The 24831-nt window shown below is 37.0% G+C and overlaps 2 protein-coding genes across 5 annotated transcripts; one reads left to right on the forward strand and one right to left on the reverse strand.

The window, feature by feature from the left end:
* Positions 1 to 872: 872 nt before the first annotated feature.
* On the forward strand, positions 873 to 11898 carry pals2a (protein associated with LIN7 2, MAGUK p55 family member a). Of its 4 annotated transcripts, none has more exons than XM_056381143.1 (14): positions 873 to 1028; positions 3396 to 3480; positions 3999 to 4140; positions 5075 to 5193; positions 6553 to 6705; positions 7448 to 7597; positions 7847 to 8074; positions 9215 to 9346; positions 9563 to 9665; positions 9799 to 9870; positions 9986 to 10147; positions 10248 to 10450; positions 10530 to 10658; positions 10785 to 11898. In XM_056381143.1, the coding sequence occupies exons 3-14, from the start codon at positions 4110 to 4112 to the stop codon at positions 10959 to 10961; spliced, it is 1659 nt and encodes a 552-aa protein (XP_056237118.1). In that variant the 5' UTR covers positions 873 to 1028; positions 3396 to 3480; positions 3999 to 4109; the 3' UTR covers positions 10962 to 11898. The 4 variants fall into 4 exon arrangements, with proteins under 4 accessions (XP_056237118.1, XP_056237119.1, XP_056237120.1 ...); XM_056381144.1 differs by having other exon boundaries at positions 4017 to 4140; XM_056381145.1 differs by lacking the exon at positions 3999 to 4140.
* Positions 11899 to 12000: 102 nt separating this feature from the next.
* On the reverse strand, positions 12001 to 16960 carry gsdmeb (gasdermin Eb). Its single transcript, XM_056381148.1, has 10 exons — positions 16838 to 16960; positions 16150 to 16372; positions 15838 to 16030; positions 15279 to 15453; positions 14492 to 14612; positions 14301 to 14390; positions 13839 to 13966; positions 13539 to 13722; positions 13250 to 13323; positions 12001 to 13141 (listed from the first exon to the last, which is right to left on the reverse strand). Exons 2-10 carry the CDS (start codon positions 16352 to 16354, stop codon positions 12914 to 12916), a joined length of 1398 nt encoding a protein of 465 aa, XP_056237123.1. The 5' UTR covers positions 16355 to 16372; positions 16838 to 16960; the 3' UTR covers positions 12001 to 12913.
* Positions 16961 to 24831: the final 7871 nt, after the last annotated feature.

Raw genomic sequence — 24831 nt, forward strand, 5'->3', positions numbered from 1 at the left:
CTTGTTATTTCAAACCTGCTGCGATGTACCTACACTCTGCCTGAAAACAGATTAACAGTTTAATCCCATCAAGTGACCTGGATACATCAAAAGCGAATCACGTAACACTGAAAATTTGCTTAACTCTGTTTTGACACCTGGTCCAAGCTACTGGTTCAATAGAACTATGCAAGCTGGCAAAACTGGTTTCTTTGAAGCTTCATTGCAGCTGAATTACCAGATTTGGTGAATGGGGTAATGCTTGATGCTTTATTTTTGTCCTTCTGACGGTGGTACAAATTCAATTATTTATTAGCCAGATGTGGGGATATGATATGACTGGTGCCATTAACAGATGCAAGATCTACAGTATGTCTTCTTAATGGGGTAAGTGTAGTCACAAAGTTTAATTCTTAAATATGTTGTATGCTAAGCAATTGTCACTGATACATTATGTTTTGCCATAGCTAGAAGAAAAATTTGCCATTACTGGTACTCTTCATTTACAACGAATAGAGAATCACATCCAGTAAAGCATATTTAAAGAACTACAGATATAAGCCATGGTAGCTGGACAAACTGGGGGCCATTGTTTGTTTGGATTTATGGTGACCCAAATGGCTTTAGTGAGCTGTCAACTGACAATATAGCAGTGAGTATGTACAGTTTTCAATCAAAAGCAGCCAGAGGGTTTATAACGGTTCAGGTAATTGGTTTGATGGGGAAACAATGTTGGACGAACCCATGAATGCTTTGAATGAATGTTTACCTCGAAACAACTTTTCTCAACTACAGGTATTTATTTTTGAGTAGTGTTCACAGTAAATTAGATGGGTGGGTAGTACAGGAATTCAATAGGCTAGATATAACTTGAACGGCATTGGATGTCATTAACACGGCACAGGCTGTGTGCACGGGGAACTGAGGGAAGGGGCGCAGGCAAGGCTCACTGGAAATGCACTAACAACTTACTGTTGCGCAAGTGATCTGCGAAACTTTGAAATGAAGGGAACCATGGCAGCGTGACTGGATGATACTGATTTAATTAGGTAAAGTATCATTAATTTATTTCTCCAGGCGGTTAAACGACAATCTCATTAGGACACTGTGGTATCTCGGCTCTCACTGTACCACCAGCTAGCGGCAGCTAGCTAGTTTGAGCCACATGATATTACTGATAGCTACTAACTGGCTAAAGAGTGGACATGTGGCTAACGGTACCTTGCTACTACTACGTTGCAAGAAAACACGAACAAGTGAAGGTAGTTGGGTTAATGTTACCGACTTGCCTGTTAGTTTAAGGTAACAATATTATACGTCAGTCTGAAAGATGTCTTACACGTGTAAGCACACGCTAGTGTTTGCTGTAAGTCATTAGCATTGCTAACTCGCCTAAATGAGCTACAAACTAGCAACGGCTAGCACTAACTTACAACGGGACGGGCAGCGGTGGAATCAACGATAATAGGGACCTGGCAGCACGTAGCCGCACTTTAACCAATTTTAATTAATATCCAGTCGCTGTTTGTTAACACTTAAATGTCTATTTATCGCTACCAATTAGCTGCCAATGGCTAGTTACCATTCTAACTAAATTAGTTCATATTGGATGTGGCTACACGTGCCCAATACGCGTGTAGGTGTAACGTGACAGCAATTGTTCAACTCACTGCAGCCAACATGTTTCTTGAAAAGACTCTTGAAAAGTTTTGGTTGAAAGTTGTAACTTTTGTGACTTCGGTTAACGTAAGAACGATTCGTTACGAACCTATTCGCCACCATGAGCACCGAGCGCTCATCTCCTACCGGGCTGCTCCTCATGTGTTTCATGTAGGACGGGTGGAGGCGGTGTACACTGTCTCAACCAACCTGTGTGCTTCTTGCCTCATCTGAGCCCTATTCAACAAGCCTGGTTTTTAATCTCTGAGGGTTGTGAATGAACTCAACATGAGTGGCTGTTATATGTTGTTGCTGTTGTATCTGAAGTCAAAGTTGTCACAGATTCTCACACTCTTATCTCGTATCTTGATAGTTGGAGTCACATAGTTTTATAATGGCATTATAGGTCACCCTTTCTTTAATGTAACATATGCCCTGCTGTTAGATTTTATGCCCATTATGTCATTAGTCAGATGTCTTACCTAAACATTTCCTCAAATGCAAAACAATACAAGAGAAACATAATACAACTGCCTGAAAGGCCTCTGTCTAATTTGTAGCTCAATAATGTGTTAAAAGGCAAAGAAGTGTCCATGCTGCCTTTTCAGTTAACTCAAAAGTAGTGCTGCAACTAGTATATATTTTCATCACTGATTCATTTGCAGATTTATTGCTTAATTTATAAAGTATCAAAAAGTTATTAAAAAATAGAAACGACAGCTTTGCAGAGCCGAACATTACATCGTCAAATGTCCTGTTTTTGTTTGACCAAAAGTCCAATTATCCAAAAATATTTACTTTACAACGATATATCACAAAGAAAAGCTAAAAATCCTCTCATTTGAGAAGCTGGAAGAAGAGAATATTTGGCATTTTTTCACAATTTGTCTTGAAAAATGACAGAAAAGATTAATTGATCATCAAAATCATTGCCAACTATTTTTCTTTCAATCAACAAATTGATTAATTGACTAATCATTTCAGCTCAACTCAAAAAAACGACTTGATGCACTTTTAAAGCATTTTAATACCATCACAAGCAATGCACTGACAAAGTTAGTCTAACGTCTATAAACCTGTCCAATTTCCTAGCATACCTCCTGTTTTTTATTTTCTTTTTTTAAGTCAGTCTTATTCTTTAATCATTAGGAAATGGTTTGTGTAATGAACATTATTAGTTGTTTGTTCTGTGTTTCAATCATTTTTTTTTTTTTACGTTGGACGTATTAGGCATGAATTGCAGAAAACTGCATGTTTCTGCACATGGAATATGCTGTGTATAATACAAAACAGTATTCAGTGTAGCTGCAGAACAGTAACAACTGCTGCAGGAAACAAGTTTTACAATCGTATTAATTCACTGAACTAGACCACAAAAATGAAATGTGTCCTATACAAATGAAATGTACTTTGTAGTTACAGCTTTGACTTTTGATCTTTTTAAATCCAAAGAACCCAATTAATCTCCCACAGTCACACTCTTCAGGAGCTTAATCTGACTTGGTGGTAGTAATAAGGTATTTTTAAACAGCCATTGGTCATCTGATTGGTTTGGACAACTGGAATGGCTGCATTATAATACTACTAAATGAACAGGAAATGCCAGGGCAATGAAGGCACCCTTGGGGTAGAGAGGAGCTTACTTACCAGCATGTGGTGATTTTATCAATACCGAGGAGGGTCTTAGGCTGTCTGGGACAATTCAATAATTGTAATGTGATTTTTTTTTTTTTTTTTCTTCCCCATTCTCTCTGTAGCCCAGAAGTACCAGATGAGTGTTTTGTAGAAAACGTGGGGCTCCGTGTCGGACCGCTGCACTCATGATTTGAGCACAGTTTATAGGTGAGTTTATGCCATTTGTGCTTTTCCTTTTACCTCTGCATGATTATCTGGCTGTTTGCTGTCTTTGTTGACATTGACTACAATCCTCCATTTATGATGTTTATACAGTTCACAACTTACAGTTTAATGGGGTGGTCTGTACTTGTTTGTCCACTTACCTACAAGGCAGTGGCATATCTGTTTTTGCCTCACTCTGTTGGGACAGCATGTTTGTACAGTCCCAGGGGCCTCTCTGTGTATGGCTGGCACAACCTTTAGCCAGACAGATGGTAGACCCTTTTTCATTCCTTTTTCATTCAATAGCTCTCTTTGTCATTCCCTTAATTCACAAGTGCTGGCTGTGTTAACATGTGCATAAACACCAAGGCAAAAAACCTTTTTTTTCTGTGCGATTTTGTGCCTCTCTTTCCGCAATATGAGTTCTGCAGAAATACATATTGGCAAATGTCTCAGCCTGCTTCTCTTTTTTGACATGGCTTTTGTGATGATCTTAGTAAACAATATACTGACTTGAGCAGGTTTCCTACCTTCTGCAGCTCTCCAGTTGCACTGGTTACTATAAGCAGGCAGTTGGGTGGCTTTTGACCGTGCTAGAGAGTTTCACCGTCCTGAGCTGAGGAATAATAAACATGACTGTGGCCAATGCAAAGTCTGGCTCAGGTAAGCCGTCGAAGACAAAGTTCTAATGAGTCTTTTGCAAAGGAACTGTTGCAATGTTGTGTGCAAAATTTTGATTGTTGACATTTGATTACCATTTGAACAGTACTGTGCTCACTGCCCAGAGATAGTTGTGTGGGTGTGTTTGCTGCTGCCTGTAAACGTTCACATTTGTGTCACCCTCTGTGAAACACAACTGCCACGCATAGCAAAAAACCCCCAAAAAATAATTTTTAACATATGATGTATTTGCAAACCAAACTATTTGTAAGGCCAAATGTTTTAGTTTGTTCTTCAGTGACTACATTTATTTGTATTCTGAGTGTATCCTGTCAGACCTCATTCTTTTTTCTACTTCTTTTCAAACGTTTTCAAACTGTGTGAAAAAGAGATAAAGGCAAATGGACCACACAAAAAAAAAACAGAATGTATAACAAATCCTATTTTTATGGACAGATAATTACAGGGAATTACAAAATGATATTCATTTTATGGTGTCAAGTTGATTGGTCAATAATACTACTAGCTGTATGTCTCATGCTTTTTATGCAAACCCAGTTAATTTGTTGTTAGTTTCTTGCTATGTGCTCTCAGCCTCTACAAGGCAGACCTGTTAGTAGAACCATTCCTTTGTGATTCTGCGTGCTTGTTACTGCTGCAATGGAAATGAGGGATGTTCTCTGTGAATTGGCCCATTGACTGACTGTCCACTTATTGTTGTTGCCTTGTTAGCTCTTATTATAGTCACATTGTTTTGTTGGTTTTTTTCATCCGTTTTTTCATTGGCTCAGAATTTTAATTTCCATTATTACTGGCAATAAGCTTTTTGTGTCACGGACATTTCTCCCTGTATTCACAAAGCAGTAAATCTCTAGCCCAAAGTGGTGTGGTTTTTATTCTCTTAGACCAATCTTTGATGTGTATTTTTTCTCTTCAGCAATGCAGCAGGTACTAGACAACCTGAAAGACCTGCCATCAGGCACAGGAGCCAAAGATATTGACCTCATCTTCCTCAGAGGCATCATGGAGAGCCCCATCGTCCGTTCCCTTGCCAAGGTAATGCATACACTCACTGCAGCTACTCCAGTGCTACATACCCACACATACTTATGTACGCATACTCAGAGTCATAATCTCATTAGCTGGTCATCAAGCTCTGGCTATAGTAGAGAGGAGGAGCAAATGTGGTAAGTGTCACGTGTCACTACACTTCCAAGATGATGTTTAACTCTTTCTGATAATTGTACCAAATGGGGCTCACCAACCTATTTTTAATCCTGAAGCAAAACTTGCAGTGCTTTTTGGACAAGGATGTGTACCTGCAAACGAACTCTGTCTTGTAATGTTATACCCCGTGACATGAACTAATCTTGCTGTGTGCCCACAGTTTCAGTGTCATGTTATTTGCAGGAAATATCTCCCAGTTAGGGCGCGGTACAACACTTCCCATCATTAGAGGAGCGAAATAAGCTTCATATGTACTTTGAACAGGGTTGTACAGTACAGCTCCTGTTGTCTTATAATTAACAATTGTATGAAAGTATAACATTCACAACTTATATTTCTGGTAAAATAGACAGAAAAAGTACCTTTTAACATCAGTTAAATCACATTTTCACATGCTAAAAGAAGTTGACAGCATGATGAACAAATGGCTTACATAACAGGAAAAAATCTCCAATGCAGATTGAGGTCATCAGGTTCAACTACTGCATCTATAAATAGAATGATTTCTATAGAAAACCTGTCACAAAGGCAAGCTCTTGCCCTCATTTCTAACAAACAGAGCATCGCTCTCCTTAGATATTGGATAATTTCCTGCACATATGTAGTTTCTGGTTTGATGTCATGTGAAATGGAGCCCCTTGAATGTGATGATAGATGCTGAATATTCAGCTGTTAATTTCCCTTTGTCTGCTGTGTATCACAGTGATAGTTCGATGAAGAATGTGGCATTTTGATGGTGTATCACTGTAATTTGACTTACAGTGTGTGGGCACAAGAGTAGCAATTGACACAATATAGTGTCATCAGATGAGGTGTAACAATATGATCTAATTTATCTCGGTAGTGCCAACATAACACAACAGTTGCTAAACCAAGTTTCTTGGAACATGATATATATTGTTATATATTTCAAAGTTAAGATGTACAATTGGTTTGATATTTAAATTAATATTGTGATATATCATAAATTCTCATGAATAAAGTCTGTGAGTGTGTTGCGTCAGCCCAGCACTACAGCTGTTTTACCCCAACTAAAAAAACGAAGCCAAAAATACAGATTTGGGAGTTACGATCAGCAAATAAAATGATGATTTGTAACTTCATTTTTCTCCATTCCTAATTTTGTTTTAAAAAATCCCTTTCACTAGGATGAACATCTTTCAACACAGTCTTGTGTTTTTTGTGTAGGCTCATGAGCGTCTTGAGGAAGTTAAGTTACAAGCCGTGCGGGATGATAATGTTCAGCTGGTCACAGAGATCCTGGATTCCCTCAACAACCTGCCAGAAAAAGATGCTGCCGCTGCGGAGCTTGCCAAAATCCTTCAGGAGCCTCACTTTAAGGTATCCTAGGCCTCGTTTCTCTTGTACACAATTGTTGCTGGGTTCAAATGGGGATGAATAGACCAGAGATTTATAGAATGAATAGTCTAGCTTGTGTTCTATGTGTGTGGGAATGGATGGTAGAGCTTTTTACTCCAACCATTGCCTAATTTTCTCTGAAGTGCCTGTTAAGCAGCTCTTTTTCTTTGTCGCTCTTTATATTCTCGACCACTTGCAAGCTGCAGCATGGGAGGGTGGGGGTGTATTTCCTCGGGCCAATAGCAGGCTGAGTTATGTGGGTAAAGTGAGGGGGAGAAGACTGTGTCACCTACTCTTTCAGAAAATCTTCACATTTGCTGATGCAGTTTGTAGTCTCTGACCAATGCTAACTCTATGTTGTGGCTGCTAGGGTAAGAACAAGACTGGTTTATCTTCTCTATTTAACAATGAATCCTTTGTCAATGCAGTCATAAAAGCATCTTTTTTTAAAGGTTTAGGTCAAAGGAATGTGTGCAGCAACGTGATTAATGTCTTTACTCTTTCGTGTTATTGTATGAAATGCTTGTTACTGTTCCAGTCACTGTTAGTTTTTAGTATTTTGGTAGATGTATCACATGGTAGCTGTGATTGCTATCTTTCTTATTCAGAAGAAGCTGTTGGAAATGTACTTAAAGATGTCTTAAGCTACAGAGATTATGAGCCAGTCTTATTTTTGTCTCTATTTCTCTCTCTCTCTCCTCCTCCGCCAATCTTTCTGCTTCAGTCTTTGATAGAGGCTCATGACAAAGTGGCTGCAAAGTGCTATGAAATGCCCCATGCTGCGGTGAACAGCGATGCCTTGTTGACCAGTTCACTCATGCCAGCTGATGCTGTCAGGATGATTGGCATCCAGAAGAAAGCTGGGGAACCACTGGTAAGTCTGCCAGGCATGTATATCAACCGCAGCTCTACAGATGAAACGTGTAATGCTCCTGTCAGGCTGTAAGGTTCTTTACACGTCCTCTTTTAATGACCAGCTGTGAGAATAGTGACTCACTTTCACATAGTACCTCAACATGAGTGAGTTCTTTCACAGCAACCACACTGACCAACCCATGAAATAGGCCTCTACGATTTATGAAGTGCGGATGTACGATACCGAATGACTGCTACTCTCTTTCAGGGGGTGACGTTCCGTGTGGAGCGAGGAGAGATGGTGATCGCACGGATCCTGCACGGCAGCTCGATTGACAGACAGGGCATGTTGCACACCGGGGACATAATCCGCGAGGTGAACGGTCGTGAGGTCGGCAGCAACCCCCATGAACTCCAGGAGCTGCTGAGGGACTGCAGTGGGAGCATCACACTCAAGGTCCTGCCAAGCTACAAAGACACACCAGCACTGCCACAGGTGAGGAAGAGAGATGCTGTATATTATATTTCCTGTCTAGGTTTTTTTATTTGTGGGAAAAAAATATTCCTGTCGCACTGGAGAATACATGCAAAATAAGTTTATTTTCAATATTTCTTGGTGTGCTCATCTAACATTTCTTGAAATCAGTTCTGTAAATGTACAGGGATACAGCAGTGGTGATGGGTATGTGGTGGTGTATTGGAGGCTGTTCAGGAGTTGTACTGTACCTGTCAGGGATTGGGTGAGAGCTGCCTGACCTGGCCAATCTTAGAATGCCAGGCTTCTGAAAATTGAGCCCTCAGAGGGTCTATTAATAACACACCACACACTATCTGGGACATACACCACTCTATTCACTGTAGCCCCCCCCCCCCCTCCTTCTTACAGTAACAGGCACACACAGCAGCTGACACTGAGGAGCAGTATGTAGGGTTATGTCAGACACTGACCTTTGTGCCCAGGAGGATCAGATGATCTCATGCTACTGTTTGCTTATGTATTTGTTGGGTTTCAGTCATGGTAAGAGTTTTGACTTGTGAATTATGCCCTCAGAGTGGGAAAAAGGTACTTATGTGATTTATCTGTCCGCAACCCTATTTTGAAAGTTGTTTTTGTTAGAAATCTTCCCGACTGCTCAGGGCGATCTCATGAGTGAATCTTTAAAAGTTGCATCTGGTCCATGCCCATCCACCTCATTCAGCCTGCTGTCCTTAGAGCACTGACAGCAAGAACAATGTACAAATGCAGAACAGACAATTCCAATAGTGGGAACGAGTTGTTAAAGTGTCATCCAACATGGTGCAATAAAAAAAAAAAAAAAAGTATCAGAATATTCTCGGCACTTATGAAAGGGAACACAAGCAACTTCCTTTGAACTACTTTATCAAACATGGGTGTATGGCAAAAAAAAAGAAAGTGGACGTGCACTCACGAAGAGTCATCAGATATATTATTAATTTGTTCTACAGCCATGTAACTGATGATAAAATGTTTCATTAATATTGTCAAGAAAATGTGACAATATTACAGTATCTTACTGTACATCTGAGTAGGGATTTAAGGTATGGCTCAATAATGTTGTATTTGCTCTTAGTGTAATTTAACTGTCTCATGTATTGTTCACACCCCAAACTGTAGGTTTATCTGAAGCCACACTTCAACTATAACCCGACCACAGACAACCTGATCCCCTGTAAAGAGGCTGGTCTCGCCTTCATCAAGGGAGACATTCTCCATGTAGTAAACAAGGAGGACCCCAACTGGTGGCAGGTGAGCAGGCACACATAGCTCTGTGATTGTGAACCACAGTGCTGCTTTGACTGGAGCTGCATGGCTAATTGGGAGTTCTGGTACAAATATTGCCTGTTGGAAGTTGCAAGAGGCAGCTAAAGATGAGGAGGAAGATGTTTGTGACTGATACCTGTGCATGGTATTTGATTTGTATGTGAAATCTCTCATCTCTCAACTGTTCTGATTTCCATTCAGGCACGCAAAGTTGTTGGTGGAGCAACTGGCCTCATCCCCAGTCAGTTCCTGGAGGAGAAGAGGAAAGCTTTTGTGAGAAGAGACTGGGACATTTCTGGTACTGGTCAGTACAAGTGGTGTTCTGTCTTTCACACCATGATAATCAATTACTCTTGTTTATTTTATCACGATAGTCAAACATCCCTTGGGTTTAGCACCACCTTGTGGTGACCTGACTCTCTCTGTATGTGGCTCAGGGATGCTCTGTGGAACTCGAACAGCAAAGAAAAAGAAGAAAAAAATGATGTACCTCACTGCCAAGAATGCTGGTGTGTATCACTACTAGTTCTCATTTTCTTACATACAAGCGATCTTGACAAGGAGGAATCTAAATGCATAGATGATAATACAGTACTAATTCAGCCTGTGTATTGCCTTGAACAGAGTTTGACCGTTTTGAACTGCAAATCTATGAGGAGGTAGCAAAGATGCCACCGTTCCAGAGGAAAACGCTCGTCTTGATTGGAGCCCAGGGAGTTGGCAGGAGGAGCCTAAAGAACAGACTTATTGTCCTGAATCCTCTGAGATACGGAACCACTGTACCCTGTGAGTGTGTGAAACAGACAGTTGAGGCAATTGAATTGTCTTTACTTGAAGATTTCCTGCCAGGGTACATGTCACACCTTTCCTCACCTTTTACCTTCAGTCACATCAAGGCGTCCAAGAGAAGAGGAGAAAGATGGCCAGAACTACTGCTTTGTAACACGGGAAGAGATGGAGAAGGACATCAAGGAGAGCCGTTACCTGGAGCACGGCGAGTACGATGGCAACCTTTATGGCACCAAGATTGACTCGATCCACGAAGTGGTGGATATGGGTCGTACCTGCATCCTAGACGTCAACCCTCAGGTTAATTTAAGGCACGAACACTCGGTGTGTAGATATTTTCTCCCAAAGCTTTGGTTGTGACATTCTGTTTTTTGTTCAGGCCCTGAAAGTGTTGAAGACTGCTGAGTTTATACCATTTGTGGTATTTATTGCTGCTCCTGAGCTGGACACACTAAGAGCTATGCACAAAGCTGTAGTAGATGCTGGACTTACTACCAAACTACTCACAGTAAGTTTTGAGTGGATTTAAGGTTGTCTGAATTCTAATAAATATTAATGGGAGTTTCAGTAGTCATTACTCATGAATGGTTGTTGCCTTTGTCATTGTAATGGGCTGAATCTCTTTCTGCACTAGGAGAACGATTTGAAGAAGACTGTGGATGAAAGTGCAAGGATCCGGCGGGCATACAGCCACTACTTTGACCTGACTATTGTCAATGACAATCTGGACAAGGCCTTTGACAAGCTGCAAGAGGCGGTAGAGCGATTATTCATAGAGCCACAGTGGGTTCCAGTCAGCTGGGTCTACTGATGCTCTACCCCCCGCTGGATGGATGAGGCTGTTGGAGCTTCTAGGCCTGGGATGAAAGGGGACACAACCTGGTACTGCACACACAGACAAAGTATTGGACATAAGCCCTGTGTGAATTTGGGTCTTGCACAAAGCATCAGAGTCACCTTGATCTGAATTGCCAGATTCCTTAATAGCACACTATGCAACTCACAACACACAGGAAGTGTACTTATTGGCAAAATATTTTTTAAAGAACACTTTCTATTCAAATGAATTGGAAGAAATTACTGGCCTGTGTGTCAGCATGTTTTAAAAGCAAAAGCAGTTTTTGCCATGTCCATGTTATTTTAATTTTACATCTGTATGTAAGATAGCTAAAGTGTATTTATTCTGCAAATATGAGGAGGGCTTGCTCATCGAAAAGGACGATACCTCAGTGTTACAGTTTACAGTGCTTATGCCTCCAGTACGTCATCTCATTTGTCACTACAAACCTGTCGTCATTCATGTAGAATAGTGTCATATTTTTGAGACCTTGTGAAGGCTTCTTCTAGGTCCTGGCCTCTTTGCGGTTCAACCTTAATAAAAGGAACATGTCATGCCAGTCACTGTTTGATGTTGTACAGGAAGAATAGTAATACTGTAGTGTTTACCCATTATCTCTCTTTCACTCAAGCACAACAGACATTAATTATGTTGATTGTTTGTCAGACATTTGGATCATGTATGTGTTTTGGACTGTTAGACCAGTTGACGGTGCTGTGTTTGTTTGTCTGGAAGAAGAACTTTCCACAGCAGGGTACTGCATCTCAGTGAACCATCCCTTTTGATGTGATATTACTAAAAACTTAACTGTTTTAAATAAAATTCATATTTACTTATAAAAAGGTATATTTTACACAAGATTTCAGATGTATTTTCAGATGTAAAATAAATAACTGGTGTTTTTTAATGATCTGCTTTGGTTTTGCTTTGTTCTTTCGGGAGATTTACTCAACAAACGTGCTGTGTTGAGCATGTGTTAGCAAGCAGGTAGAGAAGGAAATAGTTCATGCTGTCATATTAAGGTCTTTTTTTTTTTGCACCATAGAGATAAACATAAAAGAAAGATACAGATAGAAGGTATCAAGTTGAAACAACTTCCAAGATCATTAACTATGTTTAAAACCTGAAATAACACATTAAGACGTGTGCAATCAAACTGGATAAAAAATTTAAACAGTCATAAAACAATATGCTCAAGTGGTCCAGAATGAGGTTTGTAGTTGGCACATAAAAAAAAAACAGTCGAAGATTCATGTCTCTGGAGCACAGTAGTTTTGTGTGGATGTGTTACAAAAATTCCACAACTCATGAATATTTGATCTAACAATACTTAATAGAGGAAAATAAAGAGGTGAAAAAGTATTACAAACAATCAAAAGCCATAAAGACTGAAGTGCATAGATATCCTATAGCTTAAGACATCACATTAGACCCTCCCGAAAATAATTAGTGTTTACTTTACATTATGCCACAGCCAGTGAGAACTTAAAGGGTGTTGTCCTTTGCTTACTGAATAATCTAAAAGTTGATTAATTTACAACTTGGTCATTTAATATTCTTTTCCTATAAAATCCAAAATCAGTGAAAAATGCCCCTCACAATCCCCCCGAGCTTCAAATGCTTGTTTTGTCCAACAAAGTCCAAAATCCATGACCTAAACTAATTGCTTATTAAAATCTTTGATGACATTGATCAATGATTGTCATTTCACTGACTAAGGCATTAATTGACTTATTGCTTCTACATTAGGAAATCTATGTAATTACCCTACAGTAAAATGCCATAGTGTTTTAAAGGGCATTCCATCGCACCAAAAAGAATAAAAACACTTATCTGATAAATAACACTAAATATGTATATGATCCCCTTCACTGCATTCCAGTGTGGTATTTCAAGTTTCTGGTTGATATAAAGGCATCTTCGGTTTAAACACAGGGGGCTAATGAGGCAAGACCTCTGACAGCGATACACAGCACCAGAGGAAGGTTTCCTGGCCCTTGGTTTATTTCTGCCCTCACTGTGTCCCCATCTCTCTTCAGGGACACATTAGAGGAGGCAAACAGATGTTCAGCATTTTCATAGATGTCCCCCGTCAGTGCAGTCAGTCTTGCACTGCTCAGAGGACACTTTCCATTTCCTGATATGCTCTGCACCTGGAACGGGTGTGAGAGACAGTTAACAGGCAGCTCAATCACTGATGCATCATTTGAAAGCAAAAAAACAAAAAAACAATTCATTTTGTGAAAACTGACTTTACTAACCAATAGCTCCATTGTCTGTAAGACTGTGTGGCTGCAGCACATTCCCAAGACATCAAGACAACCATTGGTCATCTCTGAAAGACAAAGACCCACACACAGGATGAAAAGAGAACTTAAGGAAATTAGGTTTTCAGGACATTCTGCACGCAGTGTGAACTCTACAATTCTACATGCTTCTCCTCCTGAGCTTAAAATGATGATTTTTTTTACAGACTGAGGACTTCAAGCAACATTTCACTTCAGCAATGGGCAAAGTAATGAATGCTGCACAGAGCACAGCTTTTCTCACCATCCAAGGCACTGCTAATGAGGTGAATGGCTGTGAGGACTGATGTGGACCGGCCTGTCTGAGCTGACTCCACTTGACCAGACAGCTCCACAAGCTCCAGAATGGCTTGGATATTCTGTTTTTGAGACACTGTCGTTGTAACATCAGCCAAGGCAGGAGACTTTTCCAGGCTCATCTGGTCCAGCTGAGACAGAGGAAGACACCCACATTCAAAAGCCAGAGCAACAGAAGTTCACGAGTCCTAACTCCACATTATTATAGTGCATCTATGCTGCCAAGACCTCTCTCTGTCCCACTTACCATATCCTGAAGTGCACTGACGGCTGCTCTGTCCTGCATAATGTTTGTGAATTGCTGGAGCAGAGAGGACCTTGTGGCAGCAGGAAGAGATGACAGCACCTGGAAATGATCATTAAGTTGCTCCAGGTCTGCCCATGGAAGGAAAAAAACATTATCATTCCCTACAAAGACAAAATGTGTGTATCAGCCTGTCACTAAAACCTAAGCTTGAACCAGACGTGAGAAAAAAAAAAAGTAAACTGCACAATACGAACTAACCACATAGATTCTTGGGTTTGAAATAATCAGGTCAAAGCACATGTTTACAAACAGTTATCACACCATTCTGATAAGACAGAATGGGGGCCTCCACCCTATTTAGGTCCTTTGTGACCTTGCACACATTTACTGAACACGTCATCATCTGCAACAATAATCCGCAGTCACATGTTTCATAGCTGCAGAAAGAAAACAATAATTTACCTTGTCGAAGGCAGCTATTTTCAGAATCGTGTGCAAGAACACCACTGTCTACTTCAAAACCTCCAGTGGTGTCTGACATCAGACACAACTCTGAGGAAAATACAGCAGGTTACTTTTCAAATACTCAGATATTTTAATAGTTTAATCATTTGTTATGGTCAAATCTTTGGATTTAGTTAATGATATCTCACCATAGCATCCATCCTGTTTGATCTCTAGCTCTATGAGGGAATAGGCAATGGTAGTATTGATGGGAATTTCCATGGTAACATTACTGTCTATACTCAGGCTCCCATTCTCTTTCAATGAGACCTGCAGAAAGAACAATACAGCAGATATTTGAGACCAAACCTACAAATTCCAGCACAAGTTGTTCTGTTTTAAAGAAAATATCAACTTTAAAACACCAACCGCTGCTGAGTAACAGCTGGTGGGAAAGCAATTGCACAGTTATGGACCTGTTTGGAGGTGTATCACATGTCAATTTGATATCTCCTATGTGGAATTTAATTTACAAAACCTTTTCATCTATCTACTGTATCTCAGACATGAGCAGCAAATGCACAGTTTTCAGTCTGCGTCCCTCTAGACTGAACATTTCGCAACAACAATTCACAATTACAAAATTCGGCATAGGTGACAAGTTTCATTTCTACTTATTTAACTTTAGCTCCACCTACTTCTGTTGCAGGCAGAACTGAAATCTCATTCTGGGCAAAGTGGGATAGCAAGAACACAAATTATCAAACTATATTGAGCGAATGTAGGCAGAACAAAAAAAAGGGGAAATTATTTCATTACTAATAATTTGTCAAATATCACATAACAGCAAGAGGCTGAATTCTCATACAGATTGGAAATGGAAAAAACTAAATTCTTTCTGATAGAACATTTTCTGTTGTAAAATTAACCCTTACACTGCAAATCACAAAGATGTAAACTATCATGACAATGCGTGTTTCAGTGCTACTACTCTACCTTAGGGCTCTTGGGCCCGCAGAGGCTCAGTCCTCCTCCACACTGTCCACCCTGCTGCACCTCCTCAATGACCGAACAGGGCATAGTGGTCACAATTCGCTCCTTCACAATCCCAAATACCAGCCTGTGCTTCTCCTTTGTCTGCTGGATCAGACAGTGAGACATGTCCAGCACCCTGTGACATTGAATTTACAAAAACAGTGTTACATTTCACCAGGAAAATTCTTGGGAAGTTTCAGTTTGATTGTAACTCTTTGATAAAAAAAAAAGAAGAAAATAGACTGTAGATATGACACTTATACAGACTTGAAATTCTGTGAAGATTTGGATTAAAAAATGATGTGTGAATAAAATCCCAAACGAAAACAAGACATTTCCATGTGGCCATATTAATATTCAACTGAGCCTTGTGTTTTGTGTGCAACTTTATGAGTGGTCAAAGATCACTTCTGTTGTTTGCATATCTTTTACAGACCTAATACCAGATGATATTTCTGTCTAAATCCTGTTTAAAACAGACTGTACAGGACAGGAAAGTGGATACAGGTGGGGAACTAACCTGCTTTTGGAGTCTTTCAGCAACTTCTGCACATTCACTTCCTCTTTCTTCAAACTACCAAAGGATGACTGGAGTTTGGAAGAGTCTTTACCCTCCAGGCTCACATTGGAGTGGACAAAATTTACATCCATAGCTCCCTGAATGTTGTCACCATATATCCCTTTATATTTGATGAAGTCTGTCTCTTTGGTATCTGTGGACAGGGACAAGTTTTCTGTGATCTTGGAAGAATAAATTAGTTGTAATACTGCAGATATTTAATAAAAAACATTAAAGCAAATTAATATACTAGTAGAGATCTTTGGTGTCTACCTGGCTCTATAGGGGTATCCCCTGCTAGTATATCATTGAAGTGAAAATCAGTGGGACGATACTTGGACTTCTGCCAGAACCAGAAACGCTTGCGCTTCACCACCAGTGTCAGGACATCTATAGTGTCATTCAGGCTGGACACTGGGATCAGCACACCTCCATAATCCACCTCCTCCACAAAGTTTCTGGTGGCTGTGGCAAACATCTCCCAGCTGGATCAAACCTGAGGGTGATAATAAAGCCAGGTTAAAATAATAATTATAATGATAATAATAACAATAATAATAATAAAAAAAAAAACAACACAAAAAAATAAAGACTTGTATAGTAATCCGTCTAGAGATTAAAGTACCACTCCTCATCAGGCTAATAACTGACTTCAAACTACAATCTACCGACCTACCAACAATCTTTTCACCATTCCTTCCTTTTCTTTTCTTTCTTAAAAAACCTCCACAACACTTATACAATTAACACTTCTTCCATTAACTGTAACTGTAACTCTACAGCATATCAAGCAAAACAAAGCTTAAAGAAACATCTTATTTGCACGTACATTTCTGCACACTGGAACAGCGGCTAATATGCTAGTAGCATCAGCAAACCCATCAGTCCTAACTTTTGTTAACCTGCTCGTACACAGCAAAACAGCACTGAGTGAAACAAATGCAAAAGCTGTGAGTATTACCGCTTTCCAGAAGCTCTTGTTTCAGTGAAGACCCAAACGAGAAGCTTTGCTTTGTGGCCAGACATTCAACACAGTCAACGCTGCCCAGCCTCGGCGAGGCTTCCTCTGTTCTGTACAATAGACGCCCCGCCTCCTCCAAAGGGAGCTGTGGGTGTGTTACTGAAGATACTGTCAGAACACATCAATAACACACCAATAAGTATTTATCTGCCTTCCCTCCAAAACTAAAACATGTACGTATTAGTAAGAAACTGAAAAACAAAAGACAAACAGATTTGGAGATGTGAGCTTATTTTTTTCTCTCTTTTAGGACTTTTCATTAACTACAATGCTTTGTCAAAAGTTTAAGTCAGACAGCTCTGCTCCTTGAAAGTTTTTGTAATTATCCCTCCAACCAGTTGGTCCATAACATCACTGCTGAGTTCACTAATGAATTTGTACTGAATGTACAGTATGTACCATTGGTAGCACATTGGTGGCTATTTGTTGCCATCTAGTGGCTATGATGTTTTCTTGCATTTTTGTGCCTAAATATACTATGACAAGTTTTTTTGCCTCAATATATTGTGGCTTTTTTTATGCCTTAATATATTATAGCTATATTATAGCTATACTATAACTTATTATAACTTATTATAACGTATATAAAGTAGTTTGACATTTTTATACCTTTATATAAAATTAAGCCTTTTTATGCTTGATTATACTATGACGTTCTTTTGCATTTTTTGGCTTACTATACTATGACCTTTTTTTTTTGCATTTTCATGCCTTTCTATCCTATGGCGTTTTATGACGTTTTTATTCTTTATACTATGAAGTTTTTGGACATTTTTATGCCTTACTCTACTGTGACGTTTTTATGAAATTTTATGCCTTACTATACTATGACGTTTTTATGACTTATTATACTATGAAGTTTTTTTTAAGTATCTTTATGCCTTATTATACGATGACGATTTTTGATTTTTTTTTCTCACTTAATGTACTACAACATTATTTGCCGTTTTTATGCCTCATATACTATTATTTTTGTATTGCATTTTTATGCCTTGCTATATAATGACATTCTCATGCCTCAATAAACTATGATTTTTTTTAATATCTTTTTGTACAATTAGTCTGTTATACGGTGGCATGATGGTGTAATGGTTAGACGAGGTGCTTTGTCGTCACAGTCATGGGTTCGAAACGCAGGCCTGGCAACTTCTAATGTGAAGATTGCATGTTCTCTTGCAATGTAAAGACAAGCACATTGAGTTAATTGGTTAGTCTAATGCTTCAATATACGTTCTTTGAGGCTTATATGCCTTACTATTCTATGATGTTTTTATACCTTACTATACTATGATGTTTTTGGACATTTTTATGCCTTACTATACTGTGATGTTTTTATGAAATTTTATGCCTTACTATACTATGGCGTTCTTATGCCTGACAAAACATGAAATTTCCATGACATTTCCTTTCATGCCATACTACTTTATGACATTTTATGCCATACTATAGTATTACGTTTTTTGATGTTTTTTTGCCAGACTATACTATGACATTCTTACACCTTGATATGGCATGACGTTTCAATGACTCATTATACTATGACTGTCTGGAATGATGGTGAAATGGTTAGAACTACTGCCTTTCAATGAGAAGGTCGTGGGTTTGAATAGCAGACATGGTGCAGTTCTATGTGGAATTTGTATGTTCTCCCTCAATCCAAAGAAATGCAAATATGCGTTACAACACCAAGACGTTATTTTATGATTTTTTTTGACGTTTTTATGAAATTTTATGCCTTACTATACTATGACGTTTCTTATGCCTTACTGTACCATGATGTTTCCATGACATTTCATGCAATACTATACTATGTCATTTTTATGAAATTTTATGCGTCATTATACTATGACGTTTTATGATGTTTTTTTGCCTTACTATACTATGTACCATGACCTGTACCATGACCTTACATAATATGTAATTTTTAAGAAATTTTATGCCTTACTATACTATGACGTTTTTACTATACCATGCCGTTTCCATGAAATCTAGTGTCATACTATACTATGTCATTTTTAAGAAATTTCATGCCTTACTATACTATGACGTTTTTTGATGTTTTTTGCCTTACTACACAATGATGATTTTATGAAATTTTATGCCTTGCTATACGATGATGTTTTTTGATGTTTTTTTGCCTTACTATATAATGATGTTTTTATGAAATGTTATGCCTTACTATACTATGACGTTGTTATGCCTTATTATACCATGCCGTTTCCAGGACATTTAGTGCAATAATATACTATGTCATTTTTATGACATTTTATGCCTTACTATACTATGACGTTTTTTGATGTTTTTTGCCTTATTATATTATGACATTTTTATGAAATTTTATGCCTTACTATACTATGACGTTCTATGCCATACTATACCATGACCTTTCCATGACAATTAGTGCAATAATATACTATGTCATTTTTATGACATTGTATGCCTTACTATACTATGACGTTTTTTGATGTTTTTTGCCTTATTATACTATGACATTTTTATGAAATTTTATGCCTTACTATACTATGACGTTCTATGCCGTACTATACCATGACCTTTCCATGACATTTCATGCCATAATATAATATATCATTTTTAAGAAATTTCATGCCTTACTATACTATGACGTTTTTTGATGTTTTTTTGCCTTGCTATACTATGATTTTTTTATGAAATTTTATGCCTTGCTATACAATGACGTTCTTATGCCTTACTATACCATGCCGTTTCCAGGACATTTAGTGCAATAATATACTATGTCATTTTTATGACATTGTATGCCTTACTATACTATGACGTTTTTTGATGTTTTTTTGCCTTACTATATTATGGCGTTTTTTGATGTTTTTTTGCCTTGTTATACTATGACATTTTTATGAAATTTTATGCCTTACTATACTATGACGTTCTATGCCGTACTATACCCATGACCTTTCCATGACATTTCATGCCATAATATAATATATCATTTTTAAGAAATTTCATGCCTTACTATACTATGACGTTTTTTGATGTTTTTTTGCCTTGCTATACTATGACATTTTTATGAAATTTTATGCCTTGCTATACAATGACGTTCTTATGCCTTACTATACCATGCCGTTTCCAGGACATTTAGTGCAATAATATACTATGTCATTTTTATGACATTGTATGCCTTACTATACTATGACGTTTTTTGATGTTTTTTTGCCTTGCTATACTATGACATTTTTATGAAATTTTATGCCTTACTATACTATGACGTTCTATGCCGTACTATACCATGACCTTTCCATGACATTTCATGCCATAATATAATATATCATTTTTAAGAAATTTTATGCCTTACTATACTATGACGTTTTTTGATGTTTTTTTGCCTTACTTTACTATGACATTTTTATGAAATTTTATGCCTAACTATACTATGACTTTATATGCCGTACTATACCATGACCTTTCCATGACATTTCATGCCATAATATAATATGTAATTTTTATGACATTTTAAGCCTTACTATACTATGACGTTTTTTGATGTTTTTTTGCCTTACTACACAATGATGATTTTATGAAATTTTATGCCTTGCTATACTGTGATGTTTTTTGATGTTTTTTTGCCTTACTATATAATGATGTTTTTATGAAATTTTATGCCTTACTGTACTATGACGTTCTTATGCCTTACTATACCATGCCGTTTCCAGGACATTTAGTGCAATAATATACTATGTCATTTTTATGACATTTTATGCCTTACTATACTATGACGTTTTTTGATGTTTTTTTGCCTTACTACACAATGATGATTTTATGAAATTTTATGCCTTGCTATACTATAACGTTCTTATGCCTTACTATACCATGCCGTTTCCATGACATTTAGTGCCATACTATACTATGTAATTTTTAAGAAATTTTATGCCTTACTATACTATGACGTTTTTTGATGTTTTTTGCCTTATTATATTATGACATTTTTATGAAATTTTATGCCTTACTATACTATGACGTTCTATGCCATACTATACCATGACCTTTCCATGACAATTAGTGCAATAATATACTATGTCATTTTTATGACATTGTATGCCTTACTATACTATGACGTTTTTTGATGTTTTTTGCCTTATTATACTATGACATTTTTATGAAATTTTATGCCTTACTATACTATGACGTTCTATGCCGTACTATACCCATGACCTTTCCATGACATTTCATGCCATAATATAATATATCATTTTTAAGAAATTTCATGCCTTACTATACTATGACGTTTTTTGATGTTTTTTTGCCTTGCTATACTATGATTTTTTTATGAAATTTTATGCCTTGCTATACAATGACGTTCTTATGCCTTACTATACCATGCCGTTTCCAGGACATTTAGTGCAATAATATACTATGTCATTTTTATGACATTGTATGCCTTACTATACTATGACGTTTTTTGATGTTTTTTTGCCTTACTATATTATGGCGTTTTTTGATGTTTTTTTGCCTTGTTATACTATGACATTTTTATGAAATTTTATGCCTTACTATACTATGACGTTCTATGCCGTACTATACCCATGACCTTTCCATGACATTTCATGCCATAATATAATATATCATTTTTAAGAAATTTCATGCCTTACTATACTATGACGTTTTTTGATGTTTTTTTGCCTTGCTATACTATGACATTTTTATGAAATTTTATGCCTTGCTATACAATGACGTTCTTATGCCTTACTATACCATGCCGTTTCCAGGACATTTAGTGCAATAATATACTATGTCATTTTTATGACATTGTATGCCTTACTATACTATGACGTTTTTTGATGTTTTTTTGCCTTGCTATACTATGACATTTTTATGAAATTTTATGCCTTACTATACTATGACGTTCTATGCCGTACTATACCATGACCTTTCCATGACATTTCATGCCATAATATAATATATCATTTTTAAGAAATTTTATGCCTTACTATACTATGACGTTTTTTGATGTTTTTTGCCTTACTTTACTATGACATTTTTATGAAATTTTATGCCTAACTATACTATGACTTTATATGCCGTACTATACCATGACCTTTCCATGACATTTCATGCCATAATATAATATGTAATTTTTATGACATTTTAAGCCTTACTATACTATGACGTTTTTTGATGTTTTTTTGCCTTACTACACAATGATGATTTTATGAAATTTTATGCCTTGCTATACTGTGATGTTTTTTGATGTTTTTTTGCCTTACTATATAATGATGTTTTTATGAAATTTTATGCCTTACTGTACTATGACGTTCTTATGCCTTACTATACCATGCCGTTTCCAGGACATTTAGTGCAATAATATACTATGTAATTTTTAAGAAATTTTATGCCTTACTATACTATGACGTTTTTTGATGTTTTTTGCATTATTATATTATGACATTTTTATGAAATTTTATGCCTTACTATACTATGACGTTCTATGCCATACTATACCATGACCTTTCCATGACAATTCATGCCATAATATAATATATCATTTTTATGACATTTTATGTCTTACTATACTATGACGTTTTTTGATGTTTTTTTTCCTTGCTATACTATGACATTTTTATGAAATTTTATGCCTTGCTATACTATGACATTCTATGCTGTATACCATGACCTTTCCATGATATTTCATGCCAAAAATAAAATAAAATATGTAATTTTTAAGGAATTTCATACCTTACTACACAATTATGGTCTTTGATGTTTTTTTTTTTTGCCAGACTGCACTGACATTGTCACGCCTTGATATGGAATGACGTTTATATTTCTCATTGTGATAAAGCTGTTTGTGAAGATGGTGCAAAGGTTAGAACAAATGCCTTTCAAGGAGAAGGTCGTGGGTTCGAATCTCAGGTGTGGTGCTGTTCCCTGTGCAATTTGTATGTTCACACTCAATCCAATGTCATGCATAAATGGGTTACAACACTAAGATGTTAACTCATGTATTTTTTTTCAATGATATACTATGAAGTTTTTATGAAATTTTATGCCTATGATGTTTTTTGATGTTTTTTTTTTTGCCAGACTACACTGACGTTTTCACGCCTTTCCATGACATTTCATGCCATAATATAATATGTAATTTTTATGAAATTTTATGCCTTACTATACTATGACATTCTTGTGCCGTACTATACCATGACGTTTCCATGACATTTCATGCCATAATATAATATGTCATTTTAAAAAAATTTCATGCCTTACTATACTATGACGTTTTTTGATGTTTTTTTGCCTTACTACACAATGATGTGTTTTGATGTTTTTTTTTTGCTAGACTACACTGACGTTTTCACGCCTTGATATGGAATGACGTTTATATGTCTCATTGTGATAAACCTGTCCGTAATGATGGTGCAACGGTTAGAACACATGCCTTTCAATGAGAAGGTCGTGGGTTCGAGTCTCAGGCGTGGTGCAGTTCCCTCTGGAATTTGTATGTTCACCCTCAATCCAATGTAGTGCAGGAATGGGTTACAACACTAAGGTGAATTGAAGTATTTTTTTTCTATGATATACAATGAAGAATTTATGAAATTTTATGCCTTACTATACTATGACATTCTATGGGGTACTATACCATGACCTTTCCATGACATTTCATGCCATACTATACTATGTCATTTTTATGACATTTTATGCCTTACTATACTATGACCTTTTTTGATGTTTTTTGCCTTACTATACTATGACATTTTTATGAAATTTTATGCCTTACTATACTATGACGTTCTTATGCCGTACTATACCATGATGTTTCCATGACATTTCATGCCATAATATAATATATCATTTTTATGACATTTTACCCCTTACTATACTATGACGTTCTTGTGCCGTACTATACCATGACGTTTCCATGACATTTCATGCCATAATATAATATGTCATTTTAAAAAAAAATTTCATGCCTTACTATACTATGACGTTTTTTGATGTTTTTTTGCCTTACTACACAATGATGTGTTTTGATGTTTTTTTTTTGCCAGACTACACTGACGTTTTCACGCCTTGATATGGAATGACGTTTATATGTCTCATTGTGATAAACCTGTCCGTAATGATGGTGCAACGGTTAGAACACATGCCTTTCAATGAGAAGGTCGTGGGTTCGAGTCTCAGGCGTGGTGCAGTTCCCTCTGGAATTTGTATGTTCACCCTCAATCCAATGTAATGCAGGAATGGGTTACAACACTAAGGTGAATTGAAGTATTTTTTTTCTATGATATACAATGAAGTATTAATGAAATTTTATGCCTTACTATACTATGACATTCTATGGCGTACTATACCATGACCTTTCCATGACATTTCATGCCATAATATAATATATCATTTTTATGACATTTTATGCCTTACTATACTATGACGTTTTTTGATGTTTTTTTTGCCTTACTATACTATGACATATTTATGAAATTTTATGCCTTACTATTCTATGACGTTCTATGCCGTACTATACCATGACCTTTCCATGACATTTCACGCCATAATATAACATATCATTTTTGTGACATTTTATGCCTTACTATACTATGACGTTTTTTGATGTTGTTTTGCCTTACTATACTATGACATTTTTATGAAATTTTATGCCTTACTATACTATGACGTCCTATGCCGTACTATACCATGATGTTTCCATGACATTTAGTGTCATAATATAACATGTCATTTTTATGAAATTTTATGCCTTACTATACTATGACGTTCTATGCCGTACTATACCATGACGTTTCCATGACATTTCATGCCATAATATAATATGTAATTTTTATGACATTTTATGCCTTACTATACTATGACGTTTTTTGATGTTTTTTGCCTTACTTTACTATGACATTTTTATGAAATTTTATGCCTTACTATACTATGACTTTCTATGCCATACTATACCATGACCT

The sequence above is a fragment of the Seriola aureovittata genome, chromosome 7, assembly GCF_021018895.1.
Source record: "Seriola aureovittata isolate HTS-2021-v1 ecotype China chromosome 7, ASM2101889v1, whole genome shotgun sequence".
NCBI lineage: Eukaryota > Metazoa > Chordata > Actinopteri > Carangiformes > Carangidae > Seriola > Seriola aureovittata.

Bases quoted from the DNA above. Each gene is read 5' to 3' on its own strand.
- pals2a (XM_056381143.1), top strand. From the start codon at position 4,110: ATGACTGTGGCCAATGCAAAGTCTGGCTCAG. The intron at 9,347-9,562 runs GTGAGCAGGCAC...ATTTCCATTCAG, and splicing joins AGGACCCCAACTGGTGGCAG to GCACGCAAAGTTGTTGGTGG. The intron at 9,666-9,798 runs GTCAGTACAAGT...TATGTGGCTCAG, and splicing joins CTGGGACATTTCTGGTACTG to GGATGCTCTGTGGAACTCGA.
- gsdmeb (XM_056381148.1), bottom strand. From the start codon at position 16,354: ATGTTTGCCACAGCCACCAGAAACTTTGTGGAGGAGGTGGATTATGGA. The intron at 16,031-16,149 runs GTAGACACCAAA...CCCTGTCCACAG, and splicing joins GGATACCCCTATAGAGCCAG to ATACCAAAGAGACAGACTTC. The intron at 14,391-14,491 runs GTGAGATATCAT...TATTTTCCTCAG, and splicing joins CAAACAGGATGGATGCTATG to AGTTGTGTCTGATGTCAGAC.